Raw genomic sequence first — 21653 nt, 5'->3', positions numbered from 1 at the left:
TTTTCAAAATTGAATTTTATTGATATTTTCAACAAGGAAACACAAACCTAACCATGAATGATCACCAGCAGCCACTACAACTTTACATCCATGTAGCAAAAATGTTTTTTTGTCTGATTTGTTCCTCATACACTTACTTACATCCCTTCCAACAATTTGTGTTCTTTGTAAACACTAGTTCTTACTGTTACCACATCCCTAAGCCATTTTAATCATCTTATTCCTTTTTCTGTCAACTTTTGGCCATGTAGGGTGTTTTTGCGAGGCTGAACTTTATATTAGTCAGTCATTGGAAGTTTCACATAATGTCGATTCTGAAATCAATGTTTAATTTTGAAGATGATACTGAACCTTCCATACACAGTTCTAGCATTTTGCATGAAATTGCTGAGATTTACTTACTGAAATCTAAACGAATGTGTGCACTTCAGACTTATTTACACTTTGAACATTTGTTGGATATTTCATATTGGCCATATGTGTGTCTTAGAACAAGCACTTGGATCGATACGTGAAATTAAATTCATACAGAAAGGTATTGAGTGACATGTTAATACATTTTTGATGCTTTATGTAAATATTTGTTTCACATTTTCAGGGCATACTTTTGACATTTATTGAATATTTCATGTTCTGTTTTAGCTCATATTTCTGAACATCCAAACCAGCAACCAAGCCACAAAATTCAGATCACTATGGGCTCTACAGAATCACGCGTGGACTACATGGGATCCAGCATACTGATGGGCATCTTCAGTAATGCTGATCTCAAGTTGCAGGATGAATGGAAAGTAAATCTTTGCACCCCTTTGGATACAAGCATTTCTGATAAAAGGTATGTTGTGTTCCCTAATTATGCTGTGATTGCGTATCACATGTTTTGTCATATCATACTTTTATATTGCGCCAATCACTGCGAAGTGGTTTTCCAGTGGCGAGACGTGGTCCAATAAATAGAAACATTGCAGCCCCGCCAGGGATAGCCAGACCATACAATCGAGAAAGGAAGGGAAGTATGGACAAACGTAACGATAGAGAGAGGAATAATGAGGTGACAAGAACAGTGAGACACAATGGGATGGGGTTGGGGGAAGTGGTGGTGTCATAAACTACAACAAAACATCAAAAGTAGAAGACAAAACAAATTATCTAGTTATAAAAAAGACACAGACATATAATTCATCTCCAGGTGTGTGACATTTGAGGTTCTGCATAGCCCTCATCAGCAATCGGAAAAATTAGATGTTTGATGTGTGGTATGCAATATCCATGGATGCAAACTATGAAAAAAGATCATTGTGCTGCTGTTCCTGCTGTCTTGTAGTACACCTGATGAAACCTCTTTGATAGTTGATATAAGTAAAAGTGTGTCATAGTAGCATATTCTTTTTTAACATCGTCACACTTGTTTTTTCTTACAGTGTGATATTTGTGCATGGAGACCTGCAATGGGATATTTTTCAGGTTATGATATCACGATCAACCACTCCGGACCTCATCAAAATAGGAATGAAACTGCAAGAGTTCTTCACGCAACAGTTTGATACCAGCAAGCGAGCTTTATCCACTTGGGGACCTGGCCCTTACCTGCCTCCAAAAACGGTTGTGACTAATATTGAAAAAAATTCACGCGAACAATGTAAGAATATATGTAATTATTTTAACATTTTTTAAGAGCAGATGAATGGAAAATGTCACTGCATTTGTATCATCCTTCATGCTCATGTTTTGGAATGAGGCTTCTTTCAAGTCCAGGGTCTTCTTGCAGATTCCTATGTCATTTAAACATTCACCCAGACACCTGACATAGGATCAGGAAACTTCTCAGAAAACATGGTACCTACGATTACATCCTTTCTTGTTGATGTCGCTGGAAGTGTAACAAATGCCGTTGCATGTCTTTAGCACGGCAGTCTTTGCTGCGCCAGGCTTCCCTGTAGCGCATTTGTCTTGGGGCCCTTTTTATGAGTGGGATTTTGTGCCCCCTCCTCCCAATGCCTCACTCTAAAGGGTGGTCCCCACCCTTAACCCCTGCTCACCTGTCTTTCCCCTCCCTCACCCATACCCCGGTTTTCTGGTGAGCCTTCTCCTTTCCATCACCAGCAAGGGGATTCTCATCCCTTCACCATTCAACCACCTGACTCCCCTTTTCCTTGCCCATGCCCCATTCACCCAGTGTACCCGAACACTTCTCTGTCACCAAGAAGAGGGGTCTACATCTTCACCCCTCTCCTGCCTGCTGCCCTTCCATCTCTCAATCCACTACGCCCTCCTGTCACTTTTCCCGCCTTTCTTTGACTTACGTCCCCGGCAGCTTGTCCATTTCCATTCGTCGGCATGCCCACTCTGCCTCTTATGTTTGCTGCTACTGCTGCACAATTAAGAGAAGCTCTGCTATTGTGCCTTGATAGACATGTCTCGAAATACTTAATTGCTGTTGCCTTTGAATGACCACTCTCAGATGATATTTTTATGCTGCCATGTACAAAGACATTTGATTCTTACTTGCATCCACATTTGGAATTGTGCTTATAATTGTAATTCTATTTTAAGGGACATCTCCCAGAATTTATTCAAAATGGTACATACTACCGCTAAAAGCCTTGCCCTTCATGCTAGATGCTCAACTTTTCAAACCTAGAGCAGGTAACTGCTTCCCTGAGCAGAAAATGTTCAGAAGGTTCCAAACTAGCCTTGGTAATTCGTATTTCACCATCCATAGACTCAACCAGATGCCACGGAACGCAGCAGCAAAATAGTCACTGTTAAACCTTGTTCAGGGTGCCTGCAAGAGTCACTTTCCACTTCTTTAGTAAAGTAATTTCCCCCCCCCCCCTCACTGAGCACCATACTCTGTTCATACTGATGCGCGATGAACCGCGACTTCTTCTGAGGGAAGGTAGCACGATACGAAATAATGATCTTCACACAATTTAGACTTAATACACGTGTCACGTTTTCACACTTTGTGAGGTCCTTTACTCAAAAAGCCATACGACTCTCGAAAAGTAAAGCTACAGCTTTGCTGCCTCGCGCCCGTGTTTTAAATAGTATGCGCACAACACACGAAACGTTACTTTAGTTAATTGCATTTAACTGTTGCTCCACGCGCATGAATTAACTAGTACCACACGCGCAATGCTACAAAACCTTTACAAACTTTCCTCGGTATGCTGGTGGCTCTGTTTCCTCAGCTAACTTCATGAACAGAATTATCAATCATGAATATTTATACTCGATTTATTTGCACATTCCTCATATACTTTGCATTAAACATGGATTTTCACTTAGCTTCCTATTGCTGAAGTTATATGTGCCTTCCCGTGATTTGGTGGGCCCTTAAATGCAGCAGTAACACTGTTACCGCCACAATTAAGGGTTACCGTCAAACTCGTGATGAGGCTGTCTAACTAGAAATGGCCCTACTTGATAAGAAGGCAGAAGGTGGCTATTACTAATATTATACCAACAACTGCATATCTGCCAGTGTGTGCGTTACAGTTGCACAGAAGCAGTTGCCCCACCCAGTGTGTTTACTTTTGTAAAGTCCTGTGATCCGAGAGACCATCAAATGACCTTCTCAAAGCATTAGTGCCCCATGGACCCCGGCTTGCCCACTGCCCCTATTGACTTAATTCCCTCCTCTCTCTCCCCTGCATCTCCTAAAAATGATTGCCTCCCTCAAACCTACTTCTTACTCTGACAATATAATCCCAACCTCCATCATTAAACAATTGACTGGCCCGGGCGATCAATATGCTCCTCAGCATAATTAATGCCTCTGTCACCAAAGGGTTATTCCCAGACACCCAAAAGACTGCTTTCATTCAATCTCTTTTGAAAATAAACCTAGATGCAGACGACCAGGCCCAGCCCATACGAACCTCCTGTTTTTTGGAAAGATCTTGGAAAAAGTAGTTGCCACACAACTACTCGCCAGAATCAAACAACTCCACCTCCTAAATGACTATCAGTCAGGGTTCCGCCCCAAGTGTGGCATTTAGACAGCCACCATCCGGGTGGTGGATGAGGCCCTCCTAATCATTTTATAAGGGTGACTCATGCCTCCTCATCCTCCTTGATCTCTTGGCTACATTTGACACGGTCGACCACTGCATCCTTCTCACCCTCCCTGGTGACAGGATGGGATTCTCAGGCACTGTCCTGAATTACTTTACCTCCTACCTCTCAGGCAGACACCAGGATGTCCAAATGAACTTGTTGCATTCTAACCCACTCTAGCCCTCCTGCGTAGTCCCCCAAGGCTCCATCCTCTCACAATCCTTCTTAACCTTTAGATGGAGCCTCTGGGCACTCTGCTCAACGATCCCAATGTAGCCATCCACCAATACGCGGACGATACTCAGATGTACATGTGAATAAATAGCGTGCAGGACATCATTCATCTTCGAAATTACCTAGCCATCATCTATTCCTGAATGTCCACTGCCTACTTCAAACTAACCCATCCCAGACTGAGTTCTTCTTCATTGGTCCACCCGCTAAAAACAAATAGTATCCAACAATGGCTCGATATGCGCCTAGAAGGATTTGATACACAACTCTCTCACTCAGCAAAATCCTTCGGCTTCACCATTGAGAGCAGTCTGGAAACATACAGCAAAGAAGGCCCAAATAGCCTGCCGCCCAATCTCTACCCTTCGAAAAAATCAAACCCTTCATGCCGCTGCAGGACTTCGGGACCGTAGTGCAGGCCCCTGTGGTCTCACACATCGATGAGGGAAATTCTCTCCTAGTCGGGCTTCCAGCTGCTCAATTGGCTCACCTAAATGCAGTCCACCACGCTGCAGCACGTCTTATTACAGGAACATGGACATCTCACAGAATCACCCCATCCTACACAAACTACATTGGCTCCCTATTCAGGCCAGGATACTTTTCAGTCACGAGTGGCCCACAGCGTACCTGGCAGCTAAGCTCCACATATCTGGTGGAAAACATTCCTTGCTCAGCAAATTGGCCAAGCAACTTGAATCACAACTCGTCCGCAAAGAGAAGACCTGCAAACAATCGTTCTCTTGTCATGCACCCACCCTCTGGAACTCGATTCTGGTGTCGGCTCGGAATGCCCCCAAAATTCTCCAATTTTGCAAATATCTCAAAACATGGCTCTTTTAACAACACCTGAACAAGGACTTATTCCAATGGATGCACATACCGGCGTACAGACCTCACAGTACTGTGCCTCTGTTATAAGATGGCATCCCAAATGTTGGATATCCACACTATGTAGAGCGCTACGCTGCTCTCGGGCTATGTATGCTCTTTGAACAAGAAAATAAAAAATAAAAAACTTGATAGCCACCCCTTTAAGGGAATTGTTTCTTTATTCGGCCTGAAGAGTTTACATTCGGCTAAAAAAATTATGCAAGTGTCAACTTGGAAGCCCTGGGATGTCACTATCCCCACTTTGTCAAGATAATACACCACCAACTACCAGGATCATTCTTTGCTCAGTTCTTCACAGATAATATCATGTAAACCGGCAACCCTATCTTCCAATTCCAAATGACCAGCCAGTCACCAAGATCTTGCCCAGGATTTAAAATCTTTCCATCTCCAAACCTTTTCTGTGGTTGGAGATGTTAACACCTATACAACCTTGCAAAATTAATCTGGGTTAATCTTAAAAGCCTATAAATGTAAAAGGGGGGTGAAAAGGAACAGTATATGTTAAAAGGAAGATTTTCAAAAATAAGTACTTTCCCTATAACTAAAGGGTCCTTGGATGACGCACTTTAATATTCCAGGTGGCGTACTGAAACAGTTAGCTCACGATTAGAGCAAGAAAGCTCAGAGCGGGAAAATGGCAAATAGATGTGCACAATTGCTCCAATTATTTTATACAAATGTAAAGGAGAGATCACTTTGATCTGTGCACTACGTTTTAGGCACTAGAAATGTTGTGAGGTCAGGGATTGTTTTTTTGTTCAGGGGATTATATCTTTAGGTGCACTTGAAAATGTAATACAAATTTGACATTAACACAAGGTTCATCTGAGTTACTCTTTAGCAGGGATTTATGCCACAGCATTTACTATGGAGTTCAGGCATTTGGACATCAGTACATATTAGGATAATTGTGCTTTGTAAATCAGACTACTAAACAGCAGTTCTGTTTGCTCTTCTTTTTAGTGTTGGATGCGGCTCATCATCGCCATTGGCCAGGAGTGTTGAAAGTTATATCGGGCTGTCACATATCCCTATTCCCGATTCCCTTACCTGAGGATACTGTGCAGTTGGGAGGATCAATGAGCCTGCATGGAAATCATATGACATTAGCTTGTTTCCATGGTCCAAACTTCCGTTCAAAATCGTGGGCACTCTTTCATCTGGAAGAACCAAACATTGCTTTTTGGACAGAGGCACAAAAAATCTGGGAAGAAGGTACCATAGTTTGCTATGTCCATTTTGAATTAGTAGCACAGTATTGACCAGTTTGACACAGTGAACAAGAGGATCCCTTATTGATCATTGTTTCCTTTCCTGCAGGTACTGCTGACCATTCAACATACATTGTGCAAACTCTTGATTTTCATTTGGGCCACAACACAATGGTCACCAAACCCTGTGGAGCTCTTGAAAGTCCTATGGCGACCATCACCAAGATAACAAGGCGTCGCCATGAAAACCCACCCCACGGAGTTGCCAGCGTAAAAGAATGGTTCAATTACGTTACTGCTATGAGAAATGAAGGTGATTGACCCATTTTCTTTATGCATTCCAATATGCTTGTCTTTTCTCTAAATCCAGGGTATCATTGGATAGCGGTGTATCATACTTGCTGTTGTAAATGCCGGAAAAACAAATGATGGCAAGTGACAAAGCAAGATATGTTATGTGAATTCCTCTTTTATAGACCAGATGAAATAGAATCAAGGTGTGTCAAATAGAGCAGTCATGGGAGAGGAATTTAAAGATTGTCCAACATAGGAAGTCAACTATCCTGTACTTTTCACCCCTCACTTGCCCTGTATTCCAGCCAAATATAAATGTTCTTCCATCTTACAATTTGAGGCACATATAGGTCGGTTCAGTGATTTAGCAATACTTGGGGCCTGAAACCAGACCTCCTGGTGTCTTTGAATGTGAGCTTTGTGCTTGTAACAAAAGTGCCCTTGAAACAAACATCAGATCAAGTGCATTTTATTTGTCCTCTATATAAGATCTATGTTGTTGATTTTATAAGTCAATTTGTAACAAATTGGACATTAGAACTGGGAGAGAAGTCGCATCTAATTGCAAGTAATAGATTGTACTATTGAAATAGATTGTTAAATAAGGTGGGTCCATATGCCTGTCTGCCGGTCCAATAGCACAGCGAGTAGCGCGCTTTCTTTGACATCTGTGCAGAGCCTGCAGACGCAGGTTCGAGTCCTGGCAGGGCCAAACTCAGCCTTTCATCCTTCCGAGGTCGATAAATGAGCGCAACACACCGTGGGCAATAATTAGCAGCGCTCAGATACCTGAGGGTTTGTAGCGCTATATAAATGCTAAGTTATTATTATTATTATTATTATTTCGTTTTGGAATGACTTCTTTTGAGTTGCTAGAACATTGTAACTAGTTTTAACAGTTGTCTTAGTGATTATAAGTCTTGAATTTTCAATGTTGATATGCTGGATGCTGATATGTTGCTTTTAACTATGTTTAGCAGTTTGATTATTTTTAAAGATAAATTACAAGTAATATTTGTATTGCTATGTCCCTCAAAACTGTAATTTGTATTTCTAACGACTATCTGCCTCCCACATCTTTAAAATATCTTCCGCAGGCTGAATTGAAAACATTTCCATTACCCACCAACGGATGCACTGCGCCAGCACTCACTGTTGTTGGCACCCATTCCACTGAAGATGACACCAGGAGTTTAACATGTATGGAGCTGCCCATACCTCGTTATCTACGTTTATTTTGTATGTGTGCTCAGATGCTGCTTCAGAACGCCATGCCTTCCCCTAAAGGCTCAAGCCCTGCAAAGACTTAAGGAATGTGAGGAACCTGAGGGCATCCTACTTTCTACTCCCCGTGGATCCATTTCTCCCCCTCCCATTACTTTTGTAGGGTATTATCAGTATGCCCCTCTTTCACACACCCACACTCACACTAGGAGTAGTGCTCACTTCTAGTTGTGCACATCTAGTTGTGCACACCACTCTGTTACTGAGGTCGAAGAAGAGGACTGTGAAACGCTACTACCGTGGTCAGGCATGTCCCACTAATTGAGCAGACAAAGGACGTACACCTGTAGCCAGTTGACAGGCTACAGGTGTATATATATGATATGATGATATGATACGATAGTTTATTTATATAGCGCCTATACACATGTGTTTCATTATAAAGCGAGATCTGCCTGGGGCGACAGAGCTGCCTGAGGCGACAGAGCTGCCTGGGTTGAGAGTGCCTCCTGGAGGACGAAACACGCTTGGGGAAAAGGACTGGGCATCCCAGTACAGAGCAGGCTGCAGAGGGGCCGGTGGAAAGATCGCTGAGCGCTAGAGGAGAGCGAGAGTGACGCTGCTGCCCAAACAGGCTGTGAGAAGGTCGGGAGCCCTACAGAATTCAGTGCTGTGTCCCCCCACCCCCAGCTGTAGCAGGGGGACACTGAAGACTCCAGGGAACTGGCAAAAGCAGTGCAAATGTTCGTAAAAGACAAGAGCTGCTTGTCGGAGCTCCGGCCGAGTCAAAGGGGAGTGAGAGACTGGCGAAGAGAAGGCCGAAAGTGAGGAGGAGCTGCCAGAGACCGGTGAGTGACGGAGAGGAAGTAGTCACGCTGGGTTTGGGCACAAGGGGATGCCGATCAGAGGAATAAAAGAGGGTCTGGAGACAGAAGGAAATATTTGTGAATGCTGAGCGAGCTGCAAAGTGTTTCATGCATTATTGAATACCGAACTAAGGAAAAGCTATACAAAGTACATGGACGTATTGCACAAATGAAATGAAAGCGATGTGCAATTTTGAATACAATGAAAGCAATAGAAAAGCATTGATAGTCAATGTGAAAGTATGAACAAAATGAAAGCCAGTAACAAGGGCTGAGGGAGCAAGTGAAAAGCAAATGATGAGCACTATTGTGAAGTGTGAAAGCAAGGTGGTGACTAGGAAAGCATCCTACAAGGTGAATGGTGTGAAAGTCACGTTATGGCAGAGGCAAGAAGTTGCCAACGATAAAAAGAACTGCAAGAGGACATTTGACACAGCTTCAAAGAGGGAGCCTGTGTTGGCAAAGAAGTCCAATAAGAACAAGTTAAAATAACAAAGTACCGAGGGTTATCAGTTGCGGACCTGTGGTGGGTGGGCCATGTGGTCCGACAACTGCGCCAAGATCAAGTATCTTCCACAAGGCCGTCTGGGGCCTGGGACATGCCATCTCCAACTTTCCCTCCCTAAATGTTACCCAGCTAGAGCCCTTGGCTCCTCTAACTCTAACTTTATGACTGTCAAATGATTCTCCAAGCAGTGTGAGAAGGGCAGGTCTCTCTCCTCAGCTGGCGCCTCGCTTTGGAACAGCCTCCCTGCCCCTCTCAGACTTAAGCCGGACCTCCAGAAACTATGCAGAGCTCTGCTGTTCTCTACCTCTTTCCCTTCCCTGCTGATCACCCCACTGCCGCTGTGATTGGGGCCTGATCTGAATGAATCTCACAGGATTCCAGGCCTTTCTTCCCAGTTGATACCAGCACACTGCCACCCCTCTCCCCTCCCCACTGCACTGTCCTTGTGGGCCCCTGCATGGCGGCTCTGCATCCCACTCTTGGGAGTCACCTGCACTAGCACTTAGCCTGAGGGCCTTCCACCAGCACTTGCCACTCCTCTCCACCCCCTGCCTCCCTATCTCCTGCACTTCCCCTCACTGCACTTGCCCGCCCTAATACCACAAGGCCTAGCAGGACCATGGCTGTATTTTACTGTTTTTGCTATTGTTTTTCCCCTGTTCACTTTCCATTGAGCCCTGTGGCTCTTTGAAACACTATTCAGTTGTATAAGCGCCTAACAAATGTTAAATAAATAAATAAATCTTCGCCAAGGTGCTGGTGGCCTTTGTGGCACCGGTGGATTTGGCCCCGGTGCAGACGAGACTCTGTGTGTCTTCCTTGACCAGCAGCCTGCAGTGCCCGCTGTGGTCCGCTCCCACACGCCTAAAGGCTTGGGCCTGGCCAAGAAGAGGGAAGGACTTCCCCTCCATCCGACTCCACTTTCGGGCGTAGAGATCTCAGCGCCAGCCCCAACTTTGTCCTTGACGGCGGCGCCGGTCGGTGCCACGGGACCCGTTGAACCGCAGGAGTATGCTCATTTTCCATTTCAACCCTATATGTTGAAGATGTGTGATATATACAATGAGGAAGGTGTAAGGAAGGCATGATATCAACAGTAAGACAGACACAAGTGACCTCAGTTCAGGGGTGTTTATTGAACTTCAAAAAAGAGTTAGAAAAACACCGATCTAATCCTGAATCTATAGATGGGAGCAAGCTACAACCATCAAATAATAGCGCAGTCCTAGTGGTGGCTTGTCAAAATTAAAGGGCCTATACTAATAAACCTATTGTCAATCCTTACCTCTAAATAAAAATAGTGTGGGAAACAAGGTTATGAAAAAGAAAGAAGTGTTTACAAAATGATATGTCATGATGTTCAGGCTTTTGACCTCCGTTCTCCACGTTTTCAGCATAGGAGAAGGCGGTACACTCGATCTTAGCACAGTCTCTGGCTTCTCTAGCATGAAGATACAATTCAAGTCTCTTTGCCTTTCAAAGTCCCTTCACTCACAGGGCCTGATGCGATAAACAAATGATAAGTTATTTTCCTCTTTCAGATTTTCACAAGTACTCAATTTCTTAGGCGATTCAATATTCACCTCGGATCCCCCTCAGCTGGGTTCAGATCTTCTCAACACAATGTTTGTAAATTATTTATGCATCCAATTTCTCGTAGGATATTCTTTCTCAGGTGACTCACGGTTCACCCCGGATCCCCTTCAGCCGAGCTCAGATCTCGGATCCCCCTCAGTCGGGCTCAGACTAATTCCAATTTCCAATATAACTTTACACAAACTTGCTTTAACCAAAAGCTTCAGCTGATCTCCCTCTGCCGGGGTCGGACCAACTTCATATACTATTTCACAGTTGACAACGGAAGACTTTTGAATGTGCACAGGGCTTTTCCTACCCGAGGACCGAATGGCGAACATCTTTCAGATGGTCAGTGTCCTCCAATCCCAGGAACAAGTCCTGACCTCAGGCTTTTTATTTACTTCTGCGCCTCATAGCCTACTGCATCCTAGTGGTGCTGGAGGCGAGACTGCGCATGAGATTATTTCAGTAGATTCTATGTTGGCAATGGTCTCTGTTTCAGGGCCATATGTTGAACCCTTTACAGGTCTCGGACCAGGTGGCTCAGGATCTTGCATGGTGGGCGGTGCAAGACAATTTGCTGAGGGGTGTGTTGTTTTGTTAACCTTGGACCCAGGTGACAGTGGTTATGGAGGCATCTCTGACTGGTTATGATGCTCACCTGTAGCATCTGACTAAGCAGACTATGGCCTCCTGCTGGATCTCTGGAACACATCAACTTGTTGGAGCTGAGGACGATCAGGCTGGCCCTAGTCACCTTCCTCCTATATGTAAAGTGCAAGACTGTGGTGATCCTGACGGACTACACAGCAACCATGAACTACCTCAGCAAACAAGGTGTTGTGGGGTCCTTGCCTCTGTGCAGAGAAGCAATGCGACTGTGGTTCTGGGCTCTAGAAAACCGTGTCTCTCTGACAGGAGCCCATCTGGCTGTAAGAGAGAATGTCACAGAGAATGCCTTGAGCAGACAGATTTCGGCCTCCCACAAATGGGAGCTCTACCAGGACAGGAAGTTCAGGAGGAGATCTTCTCCTTTTGGGGGACTCCTCAAATGAGCATCTTCACTTCCAGTGTGAACAGGAAGTGCAAGTTCTTCTGCTCCAGGATATTTCCTCACCAGGGAGCTTTGGGAAACACAATAATGGTTGAGTGGCCTTTCAACCTCCTTTATGCGCTCCCACCAATCCCGGTCATTCCACTGTTTCAAAAGAGATTGCACCTGTTTCGAAACCATGTTGATCCTAATCGCTCTGGAATGGGCTCCAGAAGGTGGCTTTCGGAGTTGCTGGACATGTCCCTCTGCCCGTCTCGCGCCTTCTGACTTGCTCTCCCAATCAGAGGGGTGCGCTCTCCACCAAAACCTCAGCAGCCTGAACATTCATGCTTGGCTACTCAGAGGCTGAGATACAAGGAGTGGGGAATGTCGAGTGCTGTCGTTGACGTACTCCTTTCAGCTCGGAGGCCCGCTACCAAGTTTATGTATGCCTGCAGATGGCTTAAATTCTCGCCTTGGTGTTGGCAGAGAGATCTGGACCCTTTATCCTGTCTATTATCCAGTTCGGGTTTCTTTGTTCTCCTTGGCCCAAACGGGCCTGCAAATTGGCACTGTTAAAGGGATACCTCACAGCTATTTCCGTGTTCAAGAGGTCCCCAGAGCAGGGCTCGTTCTTCACAATTCCCACTGTTAATCAGTTCTTGCGGGCTATGTGTAACCAGTTTCCTCTATGCCAGCTTGTTGTCCGAGCATGGGATTTAAATTTGGTGTTGACATTCCTTATGGGAGCTTGGTTTGAGCCACTCCATCATGTTCTATGGGACTGCTCACCCGTACGGTGATTTTCCTGGTTGCTATCCCTTCTGCGAGATTGATACGTGAGCTCCAGGTGTTATCTGTTAAACCTCCCTATTTGTTTTTTCCCAATCAGAAGTTGACATTGAAAGTGAGATCCTCCTTTCTGTCAAAGGTGTCGTCGGATTTCCATATCTCTCAAATGATCCATCTTCCTGTTTTCTTCCTCTGCCTCTCTCTTCCAAGGCAAAGGAGCGATTCTTTTGGCTGAACCCAATGTGGGCTCTCAGATACTAGGTCTCTCGAAGAGAGAGGCTAGGAACGATGGCCAGCTCTTCATTGGTTATGCTGGTGCTCGGACTGGCAAAGCTGTGTTAGGAAATATTACTCTTTTTACCACCTTTCCCTGCATTTCTATGGACCCCCAAACGTTGTGCTTTTTATTTTTGAATCTGACCTGAACGTTTGACAGTGCCGTGAAGCCTTCAGCTTCACTGCACTGACTTTTGCTCATTTGCCCTGCCATGGGAAAACTAACATGTCCTTCAGGCTGTCAGTACTGGGAAACATTGTTGCCACTTTTGGGATTTGTTATCCTTGTACAATGCATCTTGCAATGCAGTACAATGGGGTAAACTTTTTGTTTTACATAAACTAACACTCAATGGTTACTTTAGGTGTGCTGAGGGGTCAAGCTGGTGGCAGCAGTTACTTTTTGCTATTTATTTTGTGTATTTTGGTTTAGCCTTACCACGTTACGTTTTCCCCATTTGGCTACCTACTGTGGCTAGTGTCCAAACATGGCAGTGCCATGAGGTTTTTCGTTTGTCCCTTGGACATCTTGTCAATAACCCTTCTTCCTTACCTTTGAGGACCGGAAAATCCTTCTATGGCCATGCAGTACCCGGAAAAGTGAGGCTTTTTGAGGGCTACGGCAGGGCCCTGTGTGTTTGCAGCCAGGAAGGGAGTTGGCACTGTCTGGTCCGAATCCTCAAACTGGTTTCAGTGTGTCTGAATGGTATGCATGAGCTGTGCCACCACTGGTCCTGATTGGACCACTGCTGGGAGTGTGTGTGGTCCAGATCTTATTTTGGCTAGTGGGAGTTTCGGCTCTTAATTGCCTTTTGGATACGAAAAAGGACCCCTGCACCTGTTCAGAGAGATCCTAGAAGAAACCTGAAGGAGACAAGTATCCTGTCGAGCAGCCAGACGTGTAAGGAGATGGGAGACCCGTTGAAAGAAGGCCTGCCGACCAACTTCAGCTGCTGTCCCTGGAGAGCCCTGTCTGGCTAGTGCTCTCCAGAAGTCCTGCGAAGGAGCTTCGACCCTTGGGGAAGTGGGAACAATAACCCTCGATGTCAGCTCTGAGATAAGCGAAGAAGAGCCATAGAAAGTGCCCCTCTGAGTTTGGGCTACCACACTGTAGATGTCACTGTTCTGCATTGAGGCTCAGAACTTTGGGGATCGACAGCTTATGCTACACGAGTCATCTCTGCCAAATTTTGTGGTTTGAGCATTGAGGAGACCTGAGATGCGAGGCGAAAGTCTGACAAGTGTATCCCCCGGTGTTGCTCTGCTTCGGAGGCCATCGTCCAAAATAGCTTTCCTGCATCCAGCCCTGTGTTGAGAGGGGTCCTGCATCGAGTTCTTCTGCATTCTCCATCCTGAAGACCTTGCACCAGTATTTCTCGACGACCAGAGAATTGTTCGAACCTGCAATACCTTGGCACGGTGGACCAGAGCTGATGGTGGGAAAAGCGACCTTGGACCCTCTTCTGAAGACATGCCAAGTCCTCGGAAAGAATCTGAGTATGAGGGGTGAGTTGTAGCAGTACTTGAACCCCATATCTCCCTTTTTAAATGTTGGGTAACTTTTGAAAAGTTTTCTAACAGTTTGGCTTTGCCATTCCTTGCTCACGCAAGCATTCCAAAAGTGGGGGACACTTTTATTCACTAGAGCAACTTGTCCTCTAACACTTGAAACTCTTCATTGGACCTCAGAAGCCCTCCACTAACTTTTTCCTGTCTCATAAAACTGTGTGGAACTTTTGCTGTACTTTTGGGCACAAGTCCCCAGACATCTAAGGGATGGATTCTAAAGTTAGTATGGTATCTGTGTGGACCTGTAGTGCTGCATACTAATACTTGTGTTTGTTATGTATTTTGACCTGTTGAAGTGATTGTATATATGTGTCATTTATTAGTCTTGTTTGATATTTCATGCTAGTATTCCTTGATCTTAGTGTATATGGCCATAAATACAGAATTTCTCTAACTGTGTGTCTAAGTGTGTTCCTTGCCCTTTTACTGTGTGTACTCATTGAGGATGCCTTACCAGGGTCCCCCATTCCTGAGACTTGGCCTTCACTACTCGCCTAGCTACCTTTAACTGGTTTGGCCCAAGCTCCCAGCTCCCAGAGTTGCCCCTGTCACTAAACTAGGTTGGCATCCCATACATCTATCCACCAGGTCAGAGTATCGCAATCCAGTCCTAACAGGCTGTGACCAAACAGACCCTGTCAAGGTGGATCATTCTCTGCATCTCGTAATGCTATGATCTGGCTGTTAAGGATGTGCCTGAAGGTCTCAAGGCTCATTCTAGTAAAGGTGTGGCTGCCACCTCTGCCCTGGACTTTTGCCAGGCAGCAACGTGGGTGTCTGCAAATGTTTGCTAAACATTACTGTTTGGAGTCCCTTTCGGGCCAGGATGCCTGCTTTGGTAGGACGGGCCGCCAGAGTTTCCTGGTCTAAGTTGTGTCTTTGCTCTCCTCACTCCTCGAGATTGTCATACTGCTTTGGGAGTCTATCATAGATGAGGAATCGGTGGGAGGAAGGAATCCATTAGAAGAACAAATTACTTTACTCTCAGTAATGTTCTTTTTGATGGATGTTCCTCCCACAAATCCCTCATCACCCTCTCTACCTGCCCCTCTTGGCGGATAGCTGGTACCCCATCTGTTCCGTGGTCCTTCTGTGTCAGGGTGCTAGGGAAAAAGGGAGGAACTGAGGTCACGGGGGTGCAGCGCCTCAATATATACTAGCCTCGACCTCATGTCCAGCGCAATGCGTGTAGAGGCATCGGACGGAGCCAATGCAGACCCGCGCTGGGCCCCCTGGTGGTGGAAAGGTTTCCAAAGAGCAGCTGCGCTGTGGATAGGATTATTATAGATGAGGAATCTGTGCAAGGAACACCCATCAGGAAGAACATTACCGAGGTAATTTGTTCTTCTGGCCTCTTTATCTCAGGCATCTTATCGACTACAATTGGGAGCACAACCAGCACCTTGCTAACTGGCACATACATACTGCCATCATCCGCAGTGACACTAGCATTTTATTAGTCTGCTGTGCTCTCTCCCGAGTGGGTAGTATGTCGAGCACACTTATCTTAGGATCCAAGAACAGTGACCACATGAAGATAGTCTGTTACCTGCCTCCACTGAACCACTGGAGGCGAGCACGACAACACCAAGTGCAAAAAGTTTGTATGATTATCGACACATCTTGGTCAAGTTAGCCACCTGGCTTCAAAGGAAAATGCCATATCCAGAAAAGAGTCGGAGACCTCCTGTGCAAAATCAAAAAGTGAATCAACTTAAACCTTGAATTAGCTGATACCACCTTGTTAAATGCCACAGGCTCTAGTCCATTTACTCTCTGAAATCTTGCTTCCCATTCCTCACCTTTTTCCTATCCAGCTTCTCTCACAAACCCAGCATTCCCAAGACGTGATAAACACCAGACACCTGGTTATGAGCACCTCTCAAATCACTCAGCCACTTTACTGCATATTGAAGCTGTGACACACAGTAATATGCTTCATAATATGGGTCCCCCGGTCCTCCCTTTTTCATGCAGAAGCTTCATTGTGGTGAGCGCAATCTTTGGGACCTTCCCTGCCCAAATTAATGATTTTCAAATATGAATTAATTCTTTAAATATACTACTGTGCAGGTGATAGACATGGGTTAAAAATAGAATATCCTTGGTAAGGTGGGTTCTAATCATATCGTCGACAGTCATTTTTACGACGGGTGTTTTTACGAACACATTTTGCTGAAAAAAGTAATCAAATGTTTTTTATTTTTGTGGGTCCCCCCCCCCAAGCCTCCTCTCACCAACCTATTCTTATCTGTTCCCGACCCCCCCCACTTATCTTTATCTTCCCTTTTACACCCCCCCCCCAACACACAATTTCAATGAGTTTTTTAGGCAAAGTGTTTTCATAAAAACGCCCGCCCAAAAAACGACTGTTGATGAAACAAAGGTGTACAGGTAAGGTGATGATTCACCCCATCATACACAGAGGCAGAGAATTCCCAAAAACCCAGGGACCTCTGCGCGCCTTCAACCTTCTTAACAACATTTGTCCACTTTATTTCCTCTTCATGTTATGACTATACCCAAGTCCTTAAATGCAGCAGATATCCAAGGGATACTCAGGAATATATCCCTTCATTCATCTCCAAAACACACTGAATATATGACTGACTTCTGCCAGTTAACACACAGCCCAGTTGCTTAGCCATAGTGCTCTATTGTCTCTAGAATCTGCAAAAATATGTGTGGGGATTCCAAAATATGTGTGGGGATTCCCTCATGTACAGCGGCAGATCATCTGCAAACAGCGCTACAACCTAAGGTGCCCTTGCTAACATAAGGCCTTTATCCCAAATTTCCCTTCTCAGTATCTCTGCCAAAGGCTCAATTGCCAGGACAATCAGTAGTGGGCACTCCTTCGAATATTTCTGACCAGTTCGGACCATTCAATGAGGTTATTGTACAAAAGCCTGATCACCCCTAAGAAATGTGGGCCTATGCCAACACATTAAAGCACTTGCCACCTAACATTCCAACTGTGGAACTGTAAAAAAAAGGAAGGTGCCAAGAAGAGTTCCAACACAGAGTCCAGAAATGTTCCAGAGCAGAATCCATGAGGGAAAACCAAAATACCAATCCAAGAAGTCGTCAAAGGTCCTTACCAAGTAGATCCAAAACACAGTTGCAATAAACAGTCTGAGGTAAAGCCAAAGTATGTCAAGAAACGCCAAGTAACCGAAATCCAGAGCAGAAACTGGAATGAAAAGCTGGGTCAGAAGTAATCCAGGAAAATATTCCACATAGGCAGAAACTGGACTTGGAGCTATTGAGAAGCACTGGTGCGTTGTTCACTGCGTCTTTTGATGGGGGATCGCAGGCTACCGAGATGAGTGTTGTCATCACTTACCATCGTGCCAGACATCCGCCACCGTTGCGCCAGGCATAGCGTACGCATGGCCATCTGGAAAATGTAGTGTGCAGCGGCCGGCATTGTGCCACACTCCACGGCAAGCTCGCCTCCGTGTCCCCGGTTGAACATGTCTGCCAGGCCCTACCATGCAGTTCTTGCGGGTATTGGGTATACAGCTTCCCTTGCGCCCGTGTATTGTTCTGGCTTGGAATAATGTTATTTATTTGCTTGACTTGTTTGGTATCATTTACCGCAATAAAATGATTGATTAAAAAGATTTAACCTTCTATGATAACCGTTTCAGACCTTACTAAGCAATATTGACAGGTTTCCTTAGCCCTAGAATATGGAAAACACAGCCTTTTCCTTCGCTGATGGATTATTTGAGCGTTGGTTTACTCTGCGACTATCTCAGGCCCCTGCCACCTTTCATGGATTCAGTGCTTAGACCATATCTGGCTTTCACCAGAGCTTATAAATTGGGAGCTATGGTCGAATTGGCAACATGTCACATTGCTCATTCCTCAAGGAGGTACTTGGGATTTTGCAAATGGAGTGGCCTGTTACAACCACAATCCCAATAAAAGTAGCTGCTATTCCCTTCCCCCACCCCCTGCACCTTGAAGGACGCATTTTGTAAGCTCTCATTGTGAACCATACCAGACTTTGCCCGGCCATTTATATTGTAGTTTCATGCTCCCGATCTGGGCTTAAGGGGAGTTCTCTCTGGGGAGTGACAAAGATTAGAGGAGCATATTGGTTAAACGATTCCCTTGTGAGCAAAAATATGCCCTCTCAGGATGTGAGGGTTTGGCCATTAAGTTGCCCATGGGAGCTTTAAGGTATTATTTCACTGATCACGAACCGCGCCCCGTTGACAACAAGGGCAGTAATCTCAAACTATGCACTCGTTTTTAAGCCTCCAGCCATATGTGTTTTCTGTTCAACTTCGGGAAGGCACACTACAACTGAATGTGTACTGCCTTAGCTAGCACCAAGTGTACGAACCAGAGAATACTAGGGGGAAGCAAACAGATGGGAAAGAGGTGTATGACAAAGGCATCTGTTCATTGTCCGTAGTGGAAGGCCTGGGATCTGTGGGTGTCCTGGAGGCTATATTTGCAGGATTGATCATGCGCCCAGACTTTGCAATAATTAAGACTTTGGAATAATTAAGCTGTTCCAATGACCTCAGGGCATAGTTATCGAAACTTCTAAAGCGCACGTACACCCGGAGGCATCTTGGCACTGAGGAGGCGGGCAGAAAGGAGCGCAGCTAGAAAAGCAAGGTTTTTAATCCTCGACGAAAAGCAAGATGATTAGAGATGTTGCGTAACGGAAGGGGAAGGTCATTCCACGTTCTTGTAGCAGCGACAGAGAAGGCAAGGCCACCCTTAAGGGCCAGCTTGAAACAAGGTACAACCACCCGCCGGGTGGTAAGAGAACGAAGGGTGCGTGAGGACTGATAGGGAATGAATTTAGTTTGCAGATATTCTGCTCCAGATCCATAAAACACCCGGTGTACTATGCACATAGACTTGAATAGAATGCGCTGAGCAACAGGGAGGCAGTGAAGTTGTCTCAGTAATGGGGTCGTATGGGCTCCAAAAGGAGTGTTCGGATGATGGAACGGGCTGCAGCATTTTGAAGCAGCTGCAGCCGCCCAATCAGGTAGGCAGGTTGCGCCAGATAACGTGAGTTGCAGTAGTCCAGGACGCTAAGGACCAGGGCTACCACAACCGGTGCCTGACTGGCAGAGGGAATGAAGGGGAGGACTTTTCGAAGAACCCTAAGTTTAAAATGACCTGATTTGCAAACTGCTCCGACCTGCTCGTCCATGGTCAGGGTAGCTGAGAAGCAAACTCCCAGGTTCCTAACTGATGGGACGGGTTTAGGAAGAGGGCCCAATAACGGGGGCCAAAAGGCAGCCCTCCAGAACACGAGGGGTAGAAGTACCCACAACCAGGACTTCAGTTTTTGTGCCGTTTAGCTTTAGCCAATTCAGCGTCATCTATAGACCAAGTTCCTCCAGACACTTTTTTAGTCTGTAAGCTGTTTCAGGTTTAGTTAGGTCAAGACGGACCAGTAGCTGGGTATCATCCGCATATGAATAGAAGCAGAACCCATGAGACTCAATGAGGAACAGCAGATATCTTATATAGATGTTGAACAGAATAGGGGAAAGCGCCGAGCCCTGAGGGACACCACAAGAGAGGAAAACGGGAGCAGAGCAGAAAGGGGGAAGCGAGACTGACTGAGAGCGATTAGTAAGAAAGGCTATGAACCATTTGAGGACTTGACCAGAAATTCGGGCCTCAGAGAGCCGTGAGATTAGAAGAGAGTGATCGACGGTGTCGAACGCAGCCGACAGATCTAAAAGCAGGACTGCGCCAACACCGCCCTGATCAACAAGAAGCATAAGGTCATCCACCAGCGAGTTGAGAGCAGACACGGTACCTCTGCCAGGTCGAAAGCCAGATTGAAAGGAGTCGAGAAACTTTGTGGATTCCAAAAATGTGGATAGTAGTGGCGATACAAGTGCCTCCATGACCTTCATCAGGAAAGGCAGGAGTGAAATGGAATGATAATTGGCCATTATTTCAGGGTCGAGAGAAGGCTTTTTAAGCAAGGGGATCACTAAAGCATGTTTAAGTGATTCCGGGATCATCTTCCAAGGCAGAACACCTCAAGAGAAAAGGATTCAGAATAAGTGTTCTATCTACAACAAGAGCAAGTGATTGTTCATGGTCCTCGAACCTTGGCCATGGGTCCTGTTGCAAGCTAGGAGGAGGATTCGGACCAGAGGACATTGGTACATGTAGTTTTATTTAAAAAAGAGAAATGCCTTACGCAGATGTGGCAATATAACATTCAGGCTACCTCGAATAGAGTGCGGCTATCCCTAAAGAAAGTTGAGCTGGAAAAGCTTGCAAGCGACTACTGTAAGGTTAGTCAGCATTTGGAATATGAGCAGCTGCTACAGCAATTTAAACCTAAAAGGGTAGGTCTAAAAAATATGGGCTATGCGCGTGCTCACAGCTTTGATGTGGAGGTGCTAAAGCATAAACGTATGCTACGTAGTAATTTAAGACACTCCAAATCCCTGGGTCAACTGGCCCGTATACAAGCTGTTAAGGTTGCAAAACAATCGTACAAGAACTGGCTAAAAGCGCATAAACACATGTTACTACAAAAAGATGCCGAAGTGTTGATGAGGTCATTACAAAATAAAAATACTTCAGCTTTCTGGTCTCTCATTAACAACGTGTACGTGCCCCAAGAATCAATCCAAACCTGTATGGTGTCAGAGGCTGATTGGATATCGCACTTTAGAAACTTATACATGTCAGCTGGACATCCGGAGGTCGGTATTGAGGATTGTTCCAAACCATGGGATCTGGAATTTAGAAAAGAAGACATAATAGAAATCATTCAGAAAGCAAAAAACTCGCGGGCACCAGGTCCAGACGGGCTCACAAACTTTACGATTAAGCAGTTCCCCGAGATATGGGCAAGTCTGTGCGAGACACTCTTCAAAAGAATAGTACAGATTCGGCAATCCCCAAAATCGTGGAAGAGTGCGATCATCGTGCCTATCTTTAAGAAGGGCAACAGATCAGATCCGAAAAATTACAGGCCTGTGGCACTGTTAGACGTGTTAGGGAAAATTTATGCAACAATGTTACAAAAGAAACTACTAGCTTGGTCAACAAGTTCTCTACACGTCGACAAACGTCAATCAGGCTTTGTGAAACAAGTG

At 45.4% G+C, this 21653-nt stretch overlaps 1 protein-coding gene across 11 annotated transcripts in view; it reads left to right on the top strand.

Moving 5' to 3' along the window:
- Positions 1 to 21653, top strand: part of BLTP1 (bridge-like lipid transfer protein family member 1) — a 2946455-nt gene that overhangs the window by 2809901 nt on the left and 114901 nt on the right. For all 11 annotated transcript variants that reach the window (XM_069631149.1, XM_069631145.1, XM_069631146.1 and 8 more), the window contains 4 exons: positions 643 to 835; positions 1422 to 1639; positions 6157 to 6408; positions 6514 to 6717. In XM_069631149.1, coding sequence (XP_069487250.1) covers positions 643 to 835; positions 1422 to 1639; positions 6157 to 6408; positions 6514 to 6717 — 867 coding nt within the window. The remainder of the gene's footprint in view (positions 1 to 642; positions 836 to 1421; positions 1640 to 6156; positions 6409 to 6513; positions 6718 to 21653) is intronic.

Source organism: Ambystoma mexicanum, chromosome 6q, assembly GCF_040938575.1.
Source record: "Ambystoma mexicanum isolate Mex_15411 chromosome 6q, UKY_AmexF1_1, whole genome shotgun sequence".
Taxonomy (NCBI): Eukaryota; Metazoa; Chordata; class Amphibia; order Caudata; family Ambystomatidae; genus Ambystoma; species Ambystoma mexicanum.
Note: the sequence above shows the minus strand (reverse complement) of the source record. Positions and strands in the feature narration are given on the sequence as shown.